Source organism: Protopterus annectens, chromosome 7.part0 (genome assembly GCF_019279795.1).
Source record: "Protopterus annectens isolate FY-2018-M chromosome 7.part0, PAN1.0, whole genome shotgun sequence".
Lineage (NCBI taxonomy): Eukaryota > Metazoa > Chordata > Ceratodontiformes > Protopteridae > Protopterus > Protopterus annectens.
In genome coordinates, this window is record NC_056739.1 from 1702116839 (window position 1) to 1702136116 (window position 19278).

The 19278-nt window shown below is 42.2% G+C and overlaps 1 protein-coding gene across 2 annotated transcripts in view; it reads right to left on the reverse strand.

Moving 5' to 3' along the window:
• Positions 1–19278, reverse strand: part of BBS1 (Bardet-Biedl syndrome 1) — a 1329035-nt gene that overhangs the window by 1126157 nt on the left and 183600 nt on the right. For both annotated transcript variants that reach the window (XM_044078217.1, XM_044078216.1), the window contains one exon: positions 1034–1080. In XM_044078217.1, the coding sequence (XP_043934152.1) occupies positions 1034–1080 (47 nt within the window). The remainder of the gene's footprint in view (positions 1–1033; positions 1081–19278) is intronic.

Consider the following 19278-nt stretch of genomic DNA (forward strand, 5'->3'; position numbering starts at 1 on the left):
GATGGTCATGAATAGGGGGCTCAAAACACTACTTAATATAACAATAAATGTTCACCTCAATAACCTCAACTTGACAAAAAATATAGCAATTAAAATTGCTATTAGTGATGCCAATGATTTAAATTCATCTCTGGTGTCAGATAACTAGACAGGAAAAGAATGAATGAGCATACACAGCCTTCCATAGCTGAATCAAAGTTTGAGTAACATTCAGCATACATGCCTCTGTGGAAATTATAGCAACATGGGCTTAGCAATTCTCATTTACCACAAGTAATAGAAATTAAGAGTTGATAATACGAGAAATCCATGCTCTGGATTTCATCAATTTTAAAACCGGTACAATGAACAATTAGGTTGGTGGGAATTTCCTAGCTGGCTTTGAGATATCAACCAGGAAGTCCCTGTAAGGTCCTGTATTCTTCCTGCAAGTCTCTAGAGCTTTTCTTGACTACACCAAGACCGCCATTATAGGTCTGCACCAAAACAGGCAAAAAAAAAAAAAGAAAAACATTTTTCCTCATTGTAGTAAAGTGAGAGGGGCATCATGGAAGAAAAAAATAAGCTGTTGATAAAAATAATCAGGATCTTCAACTTACCCAAAAGAAAAGAAAACAGGCTGATTATGTGTACCAAGGGATCTTTATTTGTCATCACAATGTCTGCTCCTGTGGTACAAAGGCCAAAGCAGATAATGCAGCACTATGAATAGAAGGGTGGCAAAAGAAGAAAAATGGGTGCCGACATTGCAATGGGTTATTTGAAGTAAATTCAAAGTAAATCAAAGGCACATAATACAAATGTTTACCCATTTTCATATTTAATAAGTCCACAAATATGTTTCCAGCCAATGTGCTACTGTAGCGAAGACAGAATACTCTGTTGTTCCACTGAAGTTCACTAGTGATATGACCCAGATATTTTTAACTTATCAACACTATAGACTTTTAGATACCTTTGAAAGCATATTTCACTGAACATTAGATAAACTCAATCAAGCAAAGGATGATATACAAACATTTATTTTTCAGACCTTATGCCTTCCAGCATCTCTTTCAGGGTTGGTAAGTCAATTTTATCCTGCAATGTAAGGAAACAAACAGATTTCAGTACTGCAATATTATTTAACATAAATACTCTCTCACATTACCACTGAAGCACATGTAATAAAAAAGCAATTCATATATAATAAATGATCATGAAAAATATAAAAGCTATCTGTGAAAATACAAACACAATGGAAAGGACACTGAAAGACAAGAAATTAACGTGTTTAAGATACCATCAAATACATTACGAAGTACAAGTAATACCAAATGTGTACAGCAAACTTCCTAAATGCTCCTACCTCCAAATCAAATACACTCTTGAGCCAGTGGTTCATATATCAAACATATCCTGGCACCTTATTAAATGTGTACAGTGTATTCCTACATGTTTATTATCAAGTTTAAACTTCAGTAACAAGTGACAAAACACATGAGAATTCTCTTATTCCCCCCCTTCACTGTAAATGTTTGCTTTCTTTAGATGTTTCTTATCTGATGGTCTAACCTAAATAAAACAGTACAATACAAGTATTTACCAGAACACTAGATTTAGTTGGTCTCTGTCGGGACACTGGACTGGATGACTGGACACCTTCTTGCACAGCAATGACAACTCTGACAAGCTCAAGCTCCACCCCTCTCCCATAATGTTCTGCTCTCAGCTAATTCTCCAGACCGAGTAACATCATCATTCTATCAAAAGGAGACTATTGAGAAGATAAAAATAACCTCTCAGAATATGTGACAGCTTAATGCCCAGCAGCCATTTATAGGCCTCTACTGCTCCTCTAAGTTTCTCCACATAGTACACTTGGGAGGGTAAACATGGAAGGCGTGTTTTCAGTGAACAAACACAGACCAATTAAATCTACAATTCTAGGAATTACATAGCTTATGTATTAATGCTGGTCCTGTCTGTACACTGTAATGAATGGATACAACCTTCAGCGGGCCTCGAGTGGAACTAAAAGGAAACCTTTGAGAATGGAGCCTCCAAAGGAGGCTCTAGACTAGGATAAAATAAGAAGTTATGTACCTACCATAACGTTCCATGTTAGTTGTCTTCTCTCGCCTTCTTTCTTGCTTGATGGGTTCGGAGCCGATCCTCGGCTCCGACTCGGCACTTGCTAAGCTCGAGAGTCACTTTTACCAGCTCGAGGCAGCCCCATATCCCATGATGCAAGGCGGTAAGTACCCAGATCTCGTTTGATGACAAAGGGCAATAGCACCAAGCATAAATACTTCCCAAAGGAAGAAAGAAAGAAAGCCTACAGGATGAAAGAAGGACCAGCTCTGAATGGTCTTCAGCATAATAATTTCTTGTAGAAAGGTCTGTCCAGGTCTGGGGGAAGGAGGGAGGGTCGCAAGAAAGAAGGCGAGAGAAGACAACTAACATGGAACGTTATGGTAGGCACATAACTTCTTAATGTTAAGTTGTCAATCTCGCCTTCATTCTTGCTTGATGGGACCGCGTCCCTAGCACCTCTATCCTGGGTGGCTCAATGGAATAGACTCTTGAGGACTGTAGAGCCAAAACTGGCTCTGTCCCTGGAGGCCAAGTCCAATTTGTAATGGGAAACAAAAGTATGAGGAGTGGCCCAAGTGGCCGCTGCCCAAATAGTGTCTAAAGGAAGTCTAGCTTGAAAGGCTGTAGAAGTAGCTAAGCTCCTAGTTGAATGTGCTTTAGGTTTTGAGCACAGCTGTTTTCCCCTGAGCAGATAAATTTCAGAGATGACAGAAGAAAGCCATCTAGATAAAGTCACTTTAGAGACAGGAAGGCCTTTCTTGTTATCCGCATAGGAAACAAAGAGTTGATCGGATTTCCTAAATTGTTTAGTTCTGTCCAAATAATATCTGAGTTGGCGGTGGACATCAAGATAATGTAGTTTTTGTTCCGATCTGTTTGAATAGTTTGGAAAAATACAGGAGATCAATGGATTGATTCAAATTAGTCTTTGAGGCGACCTTAGGCAAAAAGGTCGGATTAGTTCTCAATGATACTCTGTCCTTGTGAAAGACCAAATAGGGGGGTCGAACCGATAGAGCATGAAGTTCAGACACCCTCCTGGCCGATGTAATAGCTACTAGGAATAATGTTTTCCACAAAAGAAATTTTAGGGAGCAAGAAACAGCTGGCTCGAAGGGGGGAAGAATCAAGGATGTCAGCACTAAATTTAGATCCCATTGAGGAGGAGGATTCCTGATTGGAGGCTTTAGCAGGAAAATTCCTTTCAAGAAGGCTCTACAAAGCCTATGGGACATAATATTGTGATCTGCGATCCCGACATGAAAGTTCGAGATAGCAGCCAATTGAACTCTAACTGTGGAAGAAGAGGAGCCTGCATGAAAAATCTCCGCTAAGAAGTCCAAAACTGCCTGAACTGGGGCAGTGAAGGGATCAATATTCTTGGCTTTAGCCCAATAAGAGAAACATTTCCATTTGCTTGTATAAATCCTCCTGGTAGAGGATTTTAAAGAAGCTACTATGATGTCTCTAACAGGGTTAGAGATCAAAGGAAGCCTGGCTAAGGAAGGAAGTGGAGCAACCATGCTGAGAGGTTGAGAGAAGGGATAGACCGGTGCAGCTGACCGGATTGGTGAACCAGAAGATCTGGCACTGGGTCCAGATGCCACGGCTGCACCAAAAGGTGACGATGGAGGAACGGAAACCAAATTTGTCGAGGCCAATAAGGAGCAATGAGAATCATTTTGGCTCTGAAAATGGTAGCTTTCTGGATAACTTGAGGGATCAGAGGAAAAGGAGGAAAGGCATAAAGAAGTCCCTGGGGCCAATCCTGGGTCAGAGCGTCTCTGGGGGGATGGCCTGACAGAGGGAAGAGAGAGAAGAAGTCTGGGCATTTGCTGTTTTGGGGAGTAGCAAAAAGATCACAACATGGGCGACCCCATTCCAGAAAAATCTCCTCCACTATAGATTGCTTGAGAGACCACTCGTGAGGCATGAGAATAGCTCTGCTCAATCTGTCCGCTAAAATGTTGGTTTTCCCAGGGATGTGCGTTGCTACCAGAAACCGATGAGAGGAGATCGCCCATTGCCACAGTCTGAGCGCTTCTCGACACAAGGGGTAGGACTTGGTTCCACCCTGTTTGTTGATATACCAAACTACAGACATGTTGTCTGTGTGGACTGCAATTGTCCCTACAGGAAGAGAGTCGTTGAGGGCTTGCAACGTTAAAAGCACTGCTCTCATCTCTAGGACATTTATGTGCAGGTGGTACTCGAACGGTTGCCACGTCCCATGAACCATCCTGCCCTGATAATGCCCCCCCCACCCGATCAGGGAGGCATCCGTGGTGACAGTGGCTACCGAGGATGGGGGTACAAAGTGTCTGCCTTGGTGAATCTGGGGAGAAGTGATCCACCAAGCAAGATGATTTTTGCAAATCTGTGTCACCAGAATTTGGTGACGATTGGAAGTTGTTGGTAAGACCACTGAATGAGCAACATCCACTGAAGAAGGCGCATGTAGAAGCGAGCCAGGGAAGAAGAGTAATGGCCGCAGCCATGAGACCTAACACCTTTAGAACCATTCTGGCCTGTACTTTCTTGTTGGCTAGAATGATCCTGACATGACTTTGAATGTCTGAAACTCTTTGGTCTGTAAGGGTAGCTGACATCCGAACAGTGTTTAAGTTTGCGCCTATGAAAGTAATAGACTGGCAGGGCAATAAGGATGACTTTTCAAGTTGATCGAGATGCCCAAATGAGAACAAAGATTTATTGTGTAATCCCTGGCTTGAACAAGCTGATGCCTGGTGGTGGCTGACAGGAGCCAGTCGTCGAGATACGGAAACACCTGGAATCCTTGACGTCTCAGGTGAGCCGTGACCACTGCCATGCATTTGGTGAACACTCTGGGGCTGTGGTGAGACCAAAGGGCAGGGCTCTGAACTGGAAATGACTGGACCCCAGCCGAAGCGGAGAAATCTCCTGGAGCGTCTGTGAATTTTTATGTGATAGTACGCATCCTGAAGATCTATTGAGCACATCCAGTTGTCCTTCTGCAAGAAGGGCAGAATCGACTGAAGAGTGACCATTCGAATCTTGTCTTCCTCACAGACTTGTTGAGTCTGCTGAGATCCAATATTGGTCTCCAGTCTCCCGTCTTTTGGGGACCAAAAGAACCTTGAGTAGATTCCGGGCTCTGAATGGTCTGTTGTAACTGGCTGAATGGCTCTTTTTTGCAGTAGTTTTGAGACTTCTAACTCTGCAATTTCCCTTAGACCGGGTGGTACATCTGGAAGGGAATTTGAGGGATAGAAAGGACTTTCCTCGAAAGGAATTTTGTAACCTCGGATATGATCGACTGTACCCATCTGTCTTGAATGAGAGAACGCCAGGCTTCTGGGTACAGCGATAGTCTTCCCCCGACTGCCTCCAAGGAGGGACAGCCGGGCAACATCTCAGGGATGCTGAAAGGGCTTGTCAGAGAGAGACTCTCTGTTTCCCTGGTTTTGTGGACCCCCTCTGCCTCTAGAGCGGCCTGTTGTTGTTACCCCTCTGCCTCTAGGGGTAAACTGACCACGTGAATCCGGGCGTGACTCCTTGGGATTTATGGAACCACATTTTGCCACCCTTCTGTCCTTTGGGATAAGGTCTAGAAGGGGTGGAAAAACGGACTCCTATGGCAGAAAGAGTTTTGCCGTCCTGCTCACACCTGGTCAACGTTTCCTTCACTTGAGGGCCAAACAAAGCTGACCCATCAAAGGGAGAGTTTGTGAAGGACGCCTTAAAGGGATCTGCAATTACATAGCCGCATCCAGGCTTGGCGTCTAAGAGCCACACCTGTACCTGCGGCCCTACTCGCTCCATCAGCAGCATATGATATCAGCCGCATGGAGGAGTTTGCAATGGAGTTAAGGGTTCCTAGCTGCAAAGCAATTTTTTCCTGAGCCCCCGCAGCTGTAGGATCCTGCACAACTTTACCTAGCTCCTTAAGGATATCCCTTTGGAGTCTGGTGAAATGACAAAGGTAGTTCAGCGAACGCATAGCAAAGGTCGCTGAAGAAAACATCCGCTTACCATATCTGTCCATGGTCCCAGAGTCCTTATTAGGAGGATGGACAGGTACGGAAGGATCTGCAAGTTCCTTCTTGGTGGCAGTCGCCACCACCATGGCATCAGCAGGGACACCTTTTGTAAGGAATTGCTTGTCCGACTGGGCAGTAATAAATTTGGAAGGCCTCCTAGGGACAGGCTCTACAGAGTCAGGAGCAGCCCACGCCTTTCGAGCAATCACCTGCATAAGGGGGTCGAAAGGCGGAGACACCCAGGAGGTGGAGGGCCGAGATCCAAACGCCTCTAGGTATACTGACTCATCCTCAGAGGGATTACTGGTGGGCCAGTTTCCCCTCTGTCTAAGGAGTTCTAGGATGTCTGAGAAGGAGACATCCTCAGAGGGGGATCTTGGGGATCCCTCTGACTCATCTAAGTCAGTATCTGAAGTGATAGACTCGGGGGAGTCTACGTGTTTCCTCTTACATGTCCTCTTCCGCGGAGGATCCCCCGACAAATCAGGAGAATCCTCGGAAGAGGGGGATATTCCCAGTGGGGAAACCTGAGGCGGAGGATCTCTGGGTCCTGGAGCAAGAGAAGTGGCAGAGATGTCAACAGGCACCATAGAGGGAGGAGCTAAGGGAACAGACTGCTGGCTGAGACCAGTGGCCAGCACACTCTTCATCACCTCGAAGGCCCCCCTCCCAGGAAGGTCCGAGAGAACCCGCTCCGAAGAACTAGGAACACCAGGACCCACCAGGGCCGAGGCTCCAAGGGGAAGAGCGGGCTCGGACAAGGGTCCGATGCCACTCACCCCCTCGGAGGAGACCAGGGAAGCCCGGCCACCGAATCCCTCTAAGGAAGGTCTCGAAGAGGAGATAAGAGTAGAGGCTGAAGGAGTAGAAAGGGGTATCTGTCCCTCAGCCATAGCAGAAACTATTCCCGAAGACTCCAACTCCAAACTCTGAGGTAGAGTCGAAGGAGGAACTGCAATGGGGTGTGGACTAATAGTCGTCTGCTGAGACGGACTATGTAGCATTTGGGCCAGTGCCTGTGACTTTAGTAATCTACTGACCACTCTCTCCAAATAATGGTCAGAAAGCCTGGATGACCTTGAAGATCGGCTCCGATGGCTCCGCTCCGAGAGGAGAGGCGAAGCCAGAGCCGAAAGTATCGGCTCCAAGGAAGGGGACATAGACCTCTTCCTCGAAGGAACCATCGGAGCCGATGAAACCACTGAAACTGTCGGAGCCGACAACTTATCGGCACCGACAGGTAGCTTTGATGCATCGGCTCCAGTCGGAGCCGATACAGCCATAAATGTAAGGGTGTCGGAGCCGACACCGATGCCTGGGCCACATGGTGGTCGGAACCGATCGGAGCCGACACCGTAGTGGTCGAACCAGAGTTGGCACCGATAGCCACCGGTGCCGAAGGTTTAGGTAAACCAGAATCGGCTCCAGCCGGAGCCGATCTCGACTCTGAATGAGTCGGAGCCGAGGCCACAGGCTTGGACACAGAAGCCTGGGCCTTGGAAGACTTAGAAGTCTTAGATGGGGCCGACTTAGCCGGAGAGCCCTCCGGCTTAAGAAGGCCCCTCAAAATCAATTTATTTCTTCTTTCCTGCAGGACTCTCTGGCTAAAGGAATGACATATAGCACAGGAGTCCTGCAGGTGAAGAGGCCCCAGACAGTAAAGGCAAGAAGTGTGACCGCGTGTCAGAGACATCTTCTGACAGCACGAGTCACACTTCTTAAAGCCTGAGACCCTTTCTTTAGACATGGTGATAAACACACACACACAACACCAGTCCAAGAAATTAAATTAAATTTACCAAAACGTATCAATAACAGACACACACACACACCCTAACAGGGGGGGATGGGATGGGTGAAAGTCTGACTAAAAGTTATGAGGAGACAGGGAAATTTTCTGTCAGAAAGAGTTTAAAACTAAGTTAAAACTAATAATTTTAAGTTTTTTTGTAAAAAGGGGCTAAAATAGTAAAGTAACAATTCACTTACCAGGAGCTGGTAAAAGGAGAACCTCATCAGCGAAGCGGCAAACGAGATCTGGGTACTTACCGCCTTGCATCATGGGATATGGGGCTGCCTCGAGCTGGTAAAAGTGACTCTCGAGCTTAGCAAGTGCCGAGTCGGAGCCGAGGATCGGCTCCGAACCCATCAAGCAAGAATGAAGGCGAGATTGACAACTTAACATTAAATATTAACGTTTAGGAAATGTATGTAAAGAAGATCATGATGCAGCTGCACAAATTTCATCTAAGGGCAGTTTTCTGAGGAACGGCACTGAGGTTGCTTCAGCCCAGACAGAGTCTGCTCTTGGTTTGTAAGGCAACAGTGTGTTGCTAAATGAACAGCAACATTTGACACAGTCAGATAACCCCTTGGATAATGACAGTTTTGCTACATTCTGCATTTTCTTCAATGTGGAAGATGATACAGATGTATTGGCCAACAGGAAAAGGTTTTTTCAATACATTAATTTAATTTTGGTTAAATTAGCAGGTTTGAATGGGGAAAAGTTAAGTTTTTCCAATTCAAAATTTAAGTCCTATGGAGGAGAAGGTCAAGTCAGTGGTAGCCTAAAATAGAAGACTCCCTTTAGGAATGCTTTGCAGAGCTTGGGGGAGGCCGAGAAGACTGATACAAAACCTTGACTATAGGAAGAAACTGCTGCCAAGTGAACTTTGACGTAGGAGTAGCTGATCCCCTGAATGAAAAAGTTCTATCACAAATACCAGGATTTTAGAAACTGGAGCTGAGAAAATATATCTGTCTTGTTTGTTTGCCTATACAAAGAACTTATGTCATTTGCCTCTCCCTATTTTCTTGGATGAAGGCTTCCACAAAGCTGTAATTAATTAACTAATTGTATAATTTAGGACAGGAGTGAAGGATCTTTGGAAATCACTGGATGTAAAGAAACCAAATACTTAACTGTACCGACTGAAAGTCTGGGGGAGGCCAGCCAAATAGGTGAGACAGCAGTTGAGGGTGATGTAGGGAAAGGGTTTTTCTTCTTAGATGAGGCCAAAGCAGGAGAAAACACATCTGGTTTAGCCAGAACAAGGCTATGAGAACTGCCTTGGCTCTGTACATCTTGGTTTTCTGTAGGAGTTTCTAAATGAGTACCACTGAGGGAAAGGTGTAAAGGAACCTGAGGGCCCAGTCTTGGACAATTATTTATTTTATTTTACATTTGTTAACCGGGATACTCCACTGGTCACAGGTCCATTTTCAGTGGAGGCCCAGGGAGAAAAGCTCCACACATATGAATAACATGCAACAAAAAAGCTACAAAGTATATTTAGATAAAAATGCAGCAAGTCTATTAGTAGTACATTCATACACAGCAGTCACAATTAGTGAAAACAGAGAAATCTTACAGTAATAGTTTCATTAGTCTAAATACATCTACATAATGACCTCAATCATTGCTGGAGGGAGTCATGTAAACCAACAACTTCTTAAAGATTATTGGGGTCTAAACCATAACAATCTATTTTATTATATTGTATGTATTTCTACAGTAATAGAGTATAGACCTATCTGTTCCTCTTGAGGTGAGATAGTTAAGGTGGTGTAGGGTCGAACATAGTGGAGGGTCTAGCCTGGTGACGTGCAAGAGCATAGCCAGTTATTAGTGAGATGCAGTTTTAATGTTTTTTTGAACTGTATGAAGGATGTCATAGTAGTTATGTTATAGGGCAGAACATTCCATATTTTGGATACATAATTAGAAAAGAGGGCATCACCTGCTGTATTATTTGACTTAGTTACTGTGAGAATACGTTTGTTACTGGAGTGAAGAGTTCCGTTATTGGTGTGGAGGTGAAGTCGGCTTTGCAATGCAGGGTTTTTTCTGGTTGATATAAAATTTTATGGGTCAAAAAGAGTTGGTTGTAATGCAGGAGTTGAGGAAGTTCCAGCCAGTTGAGCAGCGTCAAGGATGAGCAATGGTGAGATCTAAATGGGGAGTCAGAGGCAAATCTAGCTATTTTGTTGTAGCAGGAGTCAAGCTTAGCTAGGTCTGCTTTTTAAGGTTGGTAAGACATAGAGAAGGATAGAAATAAGGTGAGTGAGAGATATAGTAGCTTTTGTTTGCTGGGTAAGGAATTATCTATTTCTATAGAGGGTACCTAGTTTTTTGTGAACTTTCTTGATGGTCTGGGAAATATGAATATCAAATCTTAGATTGTTATCAATCTCAATGCCCAAGAGTTTGGTGTGCTCTGTGGAAGAGAGAGTAGTTTTTTTTTACATGATATTAAAGGTAGAAGTTGATGAGGTGGACTTAGTGGGTTTAAAGAGTAGTAGTTTGGTTTTAGCAGGGTTTAGGATGAGTTGGATATTGGATAGCCATGTTTCTATAGAGAGGACAGATTTCTGAGTTAATAAAACACAAAATCACCAAACTGATACGAAAACACACAAGGCTGAAGTCCAAGCACCTCTGGAGCAATGTTCAAATGTTGAAATGAATGGAACCACAAGTTGAGAAGTATAAAAACACCAAGTATTTAATGATTCCAGTAACAAAGAAAAGGTTAGCGCTTTCGTTTGAACAAGTTTCAAACTTCATCAGACAAACTATTCTACATGCATTCACCTTAAATACCATAACATTTACTTCTACTGGTTAAAGACAGTGTCAGTCATCATGATATACAGCTGAACATAAAACTGTTGCCTCATATAAACCAAAAACTGTCAACGCTACATTAAAAACAATTTAATACAACTAATATTCAAAAAGAGTATATTTTTAAATGTGTGTATGAATGTACAAATTAATGTATAAAACTGTGTATTGTTACCAGTTGTTAAGCAACCTTATTTTTGTTGTTTTAAAACCTTTTTTCTTTCAAGTGCTTTTAGTTTCAATATGGCCGAGATAGAAGTGCGATTATTGATGACAGGCCAACTGTCTGCTTGAAAGTGGATTTGCCATTTTAGCTCATTTATTTCTAACTGTAAACCCCACGGCTTCTTTTCATCAATAGTGACTTGATCAATTACTACAAAGGAAAATGTAAGGTTCACATTGTCAGAAATATGTTTGGCCAATGTATTATTCAGATTGTTTTTCCTAATAGTGTAGTCATGCTCATAGATTCTTTGACTTAGCTTACGCTCAGTCTTTCCTATGTAGAAACCAGAGCATGAATCGCACATGGCCAAATAAACCACTGCTCTAGAATTACAAGAATATTTCCCTTTTATCTGATGTCTAATGTTTCTAATAGTTATATTATCAGTTACTTTTACCATATGACACCATGAACAAGCTCCGCATCTAAAAGTTCCTTGTTTATTTACATGAAAGGGAACTTGTCTGTTCTTGAATAAATCATTAAAATTATTACCTCTTCTATATACAATAGCTGGTTTAACTCCTAAGTGCTTCCTGATGTTAGCATCCTCTAACAGAATTGGCCATTTTTTTTCAAAAATAGAAGTTAAAAACTTAGCGTCCTGGCTAAAAGTCATAGTTAAGGCTTTTTGAAAGTCGTTGTACAAGTTGTTGTGTACTGCCATTGCATAGTTCTACCATGGTACTATATTCTATAGTGCTTAATGTTCACTGATACCCACCATTGACTGATGTAAATTGAATGGTGCCTAAAATAGGTTGAAAATAACCATTTAGACTCTTAGCAATGACTTCCATACTTAGTTCTTCCACTGATTTTACCGGGTAACCTCTTTTCAGGAACATATCACGTAGAAACTGACATGTGTTGTAACCATGCGAGCAGCCCTGACCAATTGGCCTTTCATAACAGACTTTTTTTGAAGAAATGGGTGTGAGCTTGTGTAATGTAGAAAAGTGTTAGAATATGTAGCTTTTCTATGAATTTTAGACACATATCTGCCACCTTCATCATCTTTCATCAAATTCACATCCAAATAATCTATGCTAACTGAATCATATTGCCATGTAAACTTTAAGAAACTAGTAGTTTCATTAATATAGGACAAAAATTCAAATAACTCAGCCTGTGTTCCTTTCCAAATAATACAAATGTCATCTTGAAACCTTTGATATAGTTTAATGTAGTTATTAAACTTTGACTGGAAGACAAACCGTCTTTCCCAGTATGCCATAACTAGGTTTGCATAGGCTCCACCTCACGGTGAGCCCATGGCTATTCCTTTCTCTTGCAGGTAATACTTATGGTTAAAAGAGACATAATTATTAGTCAACACCAGCTCTAATAATTCTAAAATGAAGGTTAATGTACTGTGTGGCACCTTGTATTCTACAAGCATTTCATTTACCCATTCTGTCCCAGTTTGTTGTGGGATAACTGTGTAAAGGTCAGTTACATCTATGGTGATGAAAATGTTATTAACGTGATAAGATGTTTTATCTGTTCTAGAAAGCTCCACGAGTCTTTACATATATGAATTTCTTTCACTATTATTTTCTTTAACTCATAATCGAAGAACTGAGCACATGAAGAAGTAATGGAACCTCTTCCATCAACTAAAGGTCTCATAGGGGGGTTTTGAATACTCTTATGCATTTTTGGAATCCTAACAAATACTGGTATTCGTGGGGTAATGATGTTCAGATAGTTATACAGATCGATGTCAATTCTTCTTTCTAAGAATATATCCGTTAATTGTGCATGAATCTTTCTGTATGCTCCATTTAATTTGTTTAGATATACTTCACCATATGTATCAGTTTCTAATAAAAGTTGTAACCTTTCATTATAACTGTCTGTACCCATAATAACTACCTCATACGCCTTGTCTGGTTTCATTATTCTAATGTTGTTACCTTGCAAGTACTCCATGGCTACTGTTTCAGTCTCTGTCAAATTAAAATTGTGAGACTTGTTCTTGTTCTTTTGCAAGTTTTTTTAAATCAAGTTCACATAATTTTTCATATATGACTAACTTCGGATGGAGGGGTGGGTTGCAAGTTGAACTAATACTCCATAAATTTTGATGAGAGTCATATATCTTACTATGGTTTATAAGAGAAAAAATTAACTTTCTAAGGTATAACTTTAAATCTATTATTGTGTTTGTGAAATCAAATGATATAGCAGGTACAAAAGTCATCCGTTTTGCTAATAGATTAGCTACATCAGTTTCTATATTTACTTTAGAGTAATTATATACCTTAAAATCTTTCTCATCATTTTCTATGATAGTACAAACATTCGATAAATTTTCAACATACAGAGACAGCCCAAAAGACATATCCCCCATGCACACGGCTTCATTTCTGAGTTAATGTGTGAAGTTCCTGTAGTGAGGAAGCTGCACAAATTAATGTAAACTCATCAGTGTATTGCATGACAGATGCTTTGGGAGTGGCGGAATGAACTTATTGGTATAGAGGGCCTAAAACAGAACCCTGGGGAACACCAAGATTAACTGGGAGAAGGGGGGAAGAGTTCTTGTTTCCACAAGACTGCTTGCTGACACCCAGCTAAACAGTTCTGGAACCAGGCTATGGCAGGAAGAGAGAGTCCTAATTCAGACAGTTCTTTGATAAGAATGTAATGTCTAACCATACCGAAAGCCTTTGAGAGGTCAAGAAAGTAGGCAGAAACAAATTTACCAGCATTTCTATAAGAGTTTACTGTATTGGAGAAGGACAATAAGGCAGTGGTGGTACAATGGAAGTGACGGAAGCCACGCTGGGTGTTTGATAAGAGCCTATGTGTGTGCAAGGAGTGAATCATTTGGAAGTGTATGCACTTTTCATGGATTTTTGCTAGAGGGGATAGAATTGCTATAGGTCAGTAGTTTGTAAGCTCTGTGAAGTTACCTCCTTTATGTAGGGGGATTATGTGAGATATTTTCCATATCACTGGGATTGTGGCTTCTGAGAGGCATCTGTTAATTAGAATGGCTATAGGGTAGGCCACTGCATCGGCAGCAATTTTTAGAATTCCCCTTGGTAATTTGTCAGCAGCCAGAGTAGTGGGCTTAAGTTTTTTGAGGTATTTTTTATCCTATCTATAGAGACTGACTGGAATTTGAAGGAGCTATTCTTTATTGGAGTAGTGATGGGTTCAGAGGAAGGGTGTGTGTTGATTTTTCTGTTGGTTGGCTAGGGTCAGTATTGTTTCAGTAAAGAATTTATTAAATTGAGTGAGAATGCTGTCAGAGTTATTTACTAAGGTGGGAGAGGGGGTGCCAGTTTTGCCTGGTAGTAGTAATTTGTTAATGGCTGCCAAAAATTTTTGAGGGCTATTTTGGTGCTTGATTTGAAGATTGGAGTAGTAATTAATTTTGTCAGGTTTTACTAGTTTCTTAGCTTTATTCCCAAGCTCCTGATATTTTTGTTTTGCAGCTGGGGACTTATCAGTTTTCCAGTGATCCCATGCTTTATCTCTAGCTTTGAGGAGGGCTTTGGTTTCTTTGGTAAGCCATGGAGTGGGATTAGATCTGGTTCATATGGTTCTAGGAGGGGCATGAAGATCTAATACATTTAAGAAGGTGTTATTAAAGTAAGTAACTGCATGATTTAATTCCAGGTATTTCAGAGGTGCCCAATTGCAATGTTTTAGCTCTACTGTGAAATTGATGGGGTTGAAGTTTTTTCTTTCTAACAAAACGATAGACTGCACCTTTGGGATTATGGTTGCGTTGTCGTGGAAGGAAGGTTGGCAGATATCGCTTAGACCATCAGGGAGGCAACCTGTAAAAGAGGGGTGGCTAGGTTTATTAGTTAAAATCCAGTCAAGGATTGATTCCCTGTTAGTTGCCTTGTCAATTCTTGTTGGAGTTTGGATGGCTTGGATAAAAGTCATGGAGGTTAATATGATTTGTTAGGGTGGAAGAGTTACAGGATAGCCAATCTATATTAAACTCACCCAGAATGATGATTTTATTTTGGAGAGATAAACAGGACCAATGGAGCAGATTTTCTAGAATGGGTAGGTTCATAGGTAGGTACTAGGCTATCGGCCTGAGGGCCTACATAAGCCGAGCCAACAAGGTTCCCTGGTTTACACCACCCAAGAAAGTTATTTTCTTGTGCCACTATCGAGCAGAGACACAGAAGTGATCCCCGGGGTGTATTTCCTATTTCCCATCCACTCATCAAGATTTTTCTTGAAGAGTGCTAATGAAGAACTTTGGTACACTGTTGCCGTGAGGTATATAGCATCCAATTATGTTTATTAAGTTTTTTGGCGTTGAGTTGCAATTGGGTGAACAATATTTCTGCACTGTCAACAGAGAGATATTGTATACTTAGTATTTGCACTGTGAGATGGTTTTTAAATAATACAGCACTGCTTCCACCTTTTTTGTCCTTTTTATCCTTCCTTAGTATACTGTACCCGGGGGGGAATAATTTAATTGTCGTTGATATGTGGCTTTAGCCAATTCTCAGTTATAACGACTATGTCTGGCAGGTATAGAGAAAGGCAGGCGCGCAGGTAATGGATTTTGTTGGGGATACTTCTAAAGTTTATATTTAGAAACAGTAGGTCAGTAGTTTTCTTACGAAGTTGATTTAGACTATTGGGGAGAAGGGGAATTTCCAGGGGGTAGGTTTGTAGTAGTTGTTAGTCCAGGGTTGGGATGAATATCCTCAGAGCGAGATAATTTAGAGGCAATGTAGGGAATGGACTGCAGGAGTTTTGCGATTTGTCTGTTGAATTTTAGGGAGGGCTGATGATATTTGGGGTAAGGTAGTATTTTAAAGTATGAGTAGTCGGTGGGTGATAGGGTAAGGATAGAGGAAGAGACAGAGAAGTAAGATTGAATGTACTTATGATGAGAGGCAGCAGTACCTGCATAATGTAGGGTTACCTGTAGGTGGGTATGGTAAGAGGTGAAAAGAGAAAGTGTAAGTAGTACAATTATGGAAGTAATATGTACTAGTAAGATGTTAATAAGATGAGTGAATTGTGCAGGGTAGGGTTTGGGAGTGATAGTTGATGTACCACTGATAGGAAAAGTAGTAGAGTGGAGTTAATTAAGGGAGGGGGTTGATATGGGTAGATGTACTTGACTGGGTAATGAGGTAGAAGGTGTGGTTATGTGAAAAGATAAATGTAGATGTAGTGAGGGTGGGTGGCAATTGGGCGTAGGATAGGGGAGCAAAGTGAGCCCAAGTGTAGCGAGGGTGAACGGAGCGGGGCTGCACCAGCTAGCTGGATGAGCAAAGAGAGGAATGCACACAAAAAACAATCAGTGGAGAAGGTAGGTGTGTAGAGAAGTGTTAGGATAGTTAGAAAATATGGGCAGAGAACGTAGGGAGAGCTTAGGGGTGGTAGTAACTATAAATAGTGAAAGAGTTTTAATAGAAAAGCCAGTAAGATTACTATGAAAAATAAAAGAGGTATAAGGCAGGTTCTGGTTGGTTACCAACTACAGCACTAATGGCAGGTAGGAAATATAAGATTTATTTGCAGTCTCAAGGTAAAGTTAGAGTCAAGTGAGACCTGTGGTTATCCTTTGTAGTAGATGCCTGCTGTTAATGAGTAAGCTGGTGGAGAATCATGAAGTGGACTGCCGAGCTGGGAATTTCCAGATGTGATGCCCCTGTTGGAAGGCAATGTAGAAAACTTGTTGCACTTGGAGTTGAAAAGCTTGTTCCACTTGCAAAACATCTTTAGGGCTACAGACTTCTTCAGAGACCATTCATATTTGAGCAGAGTCTGCTTAATGAACCTGTCCACAACCAAGATGGATGTCTTGGGATGTGCTTTGCTATTAGAAAGTGATGCAAGGAAACTCCCGATTCCCAAACCTACATGGCTTCTTGACAGAGGAGGTAAAAAAGTTTTGCCCTTCTTTTGAATTTCAACACAATACAATAAACAATGTTTGAGTGGATGCACACTACACCTTTGGAGAGAAGGACTTGAAACGCCTGCAACAAAAGGAAGACAGCTCTCATCTCCAAGAAATTAATGTGTTATTTGGCCTCATCTGAGGTGCACATCCATGGGACTACCCTGTTTAAAAAAGTACAGTTTTGTACCTACCATAAATGTAGATGTTCGAAGATCCACATTGCTGCAGTCCTAACACTTGGGTAGTCCGCTGTCCTTGGTCGGCCCGAATATCAAAGTATAAGGCTGACGTCGGTCAGGGCGCATTTGACTGACGTCAGGACGTCAGGGTACAAATGCGCATGACCGACGTCATATCCTCAGTCTTTTCTTGCCCCAGATGTCAGAAGACCCTAAAAATAAAGGTCAAAACCAAAAGACAGCAAACAACCAACCAACCACCCCTGCACTAACTATATGTACAATATATACAATATACACAAAAAGTACAACCCAACCCACACAACCGCCTCTACAGAGGGGAAGGAGGGAGGGTAAATTGGACTGCAGCAATGTGGATCTTCGAACTGTACTATGTTCTTCATCTCACATTGCTGCAGTCCTAACACTTGGGTAGAATCCCAAAGCAGAGGTAAGGGAGGATGGCTAACTACAAGGAAGCAGGAGCTGCCAAAATGCCCTGCAAAACAGCAGTGGCAAAACCAGCCCTGGACTTAGAGTAAAGTGGCAGGTGATAATGCCTAGAGAAAGTATGTACAGAACTCCAAGTAGCTGCCTCCAAAATATCCTTGGTTGCCACTCCCCTCAAAAAAGCTGTTGAAGTGGCAGTAGCCCTAGTGGAATGAGGCCTAATCCCAGCTGGAATCTCCTTGCCATGATGGGAATAACAGAAAGCAATGCAAAACCCAATCCACTTAGAAATCGTTTGTTTTGATACAGGCTTGCCCTGAGAACACAAGGCAAAAGAAACAAACAACTGCTGAGACTGCCTAAATCCTTTAGTTCTGTCCAAATAATAACGCAACTGCCTGTGGACATCCAAAGTGTGCAAAATCTTTTCCCCTTTATTTTGGGGATTTGCGTAAAAAGTAGGCAAATGAATAGTTTGGTTCAAAGCCACACTAGAAACCACCTTAGGCATAAAGGAAGGATTAGTACGTAATGATACCCTATCCTTATGGAAAATCAAGAAAGGCTCAACCGCCATAAGGGCCTGTAATTCAGAAACCCTTCTTGCAGAGGTAATGGCCAACAAAAAAGCAGTCTTCCAAGATAAATATTTCAACTCAGCAGTAGCTGCAGGCTCAAAAGGTTGTAGAGTGAGTTTCTCCAACACAAAATTGAGATCCCAAGCAGGAGTAGGAGCTCTTCGTGGGGGTCTTATATTCTTTGCCCCTCTAAGAAATTGCTTGAACAAAGGATGAGAAAACAATGGTGGGTTGCAATCATAGTGAGCTGAAATTGCTGCAGCATGAACTTTAATAGAAGAGAAAGACAAACCTTTGTCCAGTAACTCAGTAAGATATTGAAGAGTCACACTCAAATTAGGCTCAGAAACATCAAAATCTTTTGCTGCACTCCAAAACAAAAATCTCTTCCATTTGTCTGCGTACACTTTCCTTGTACTAGGCCTCCTAGCTTCCAAAATAACATTCAAAACTTGCTGAGGAAGTGGAGGCCCACTTTGGTTCAAAACAGAATATGCCAGGCTGTTAGGTGCAGAGAGTGAAGCTTGACATTTAGCAAATGGCTGTCCTCCTGCGACAACAGGTGTGGAATCAAGGCAAAGGCCATGGAGGCTTCCGCACCAGACTTCTCAGTAATGGGTACCAGTGTTGTCGAGGCCAATCCGAGCTATTAAAATCATCCTTGGCTTGTCCTGTCTGACCTTTAGAAGTACCTTTGGGAGGAGAGGCAGAGGTGGAAAGGCATATACATGAAGATTGCTCCAATTGAAAGAAAGAGCATCCACTTTCCAAGCTGTGGGATGAAACCTTTTGTGCAAAACTTTGGCAGCTGATGGTTTAGTGGAGAAGCGAACAGATCTATGTCTGGAGTTCCCCATGACACTGTCAATTTCTGAAATACATGAGGATCCAATTTCCACTCGTGGGGATCCATGATTCGTCTGCTCAACACATCTGCTAAGGAGTTCTGTGCTCCTGGCAGAAACCTTGCCTGAAGACTGAGCTGTAAACTGAGAGCAGTCTCCCACAAAATCATTGCTTGCCTGCATAGAGGATAAGAATGCGTTCCCCCTTGCTTGTTGATGTACCACATGACAGTTGTGTTGTCTGTTAGAATCAACACCTGCCCTGGAAGAAGCAATTCCTGGAAAGCAATTAATGCAAACTGGACTGCTAACATCTCCTTCATGTTGATATGTAGATGTTGTAGTCTGACAGGCCACTCGT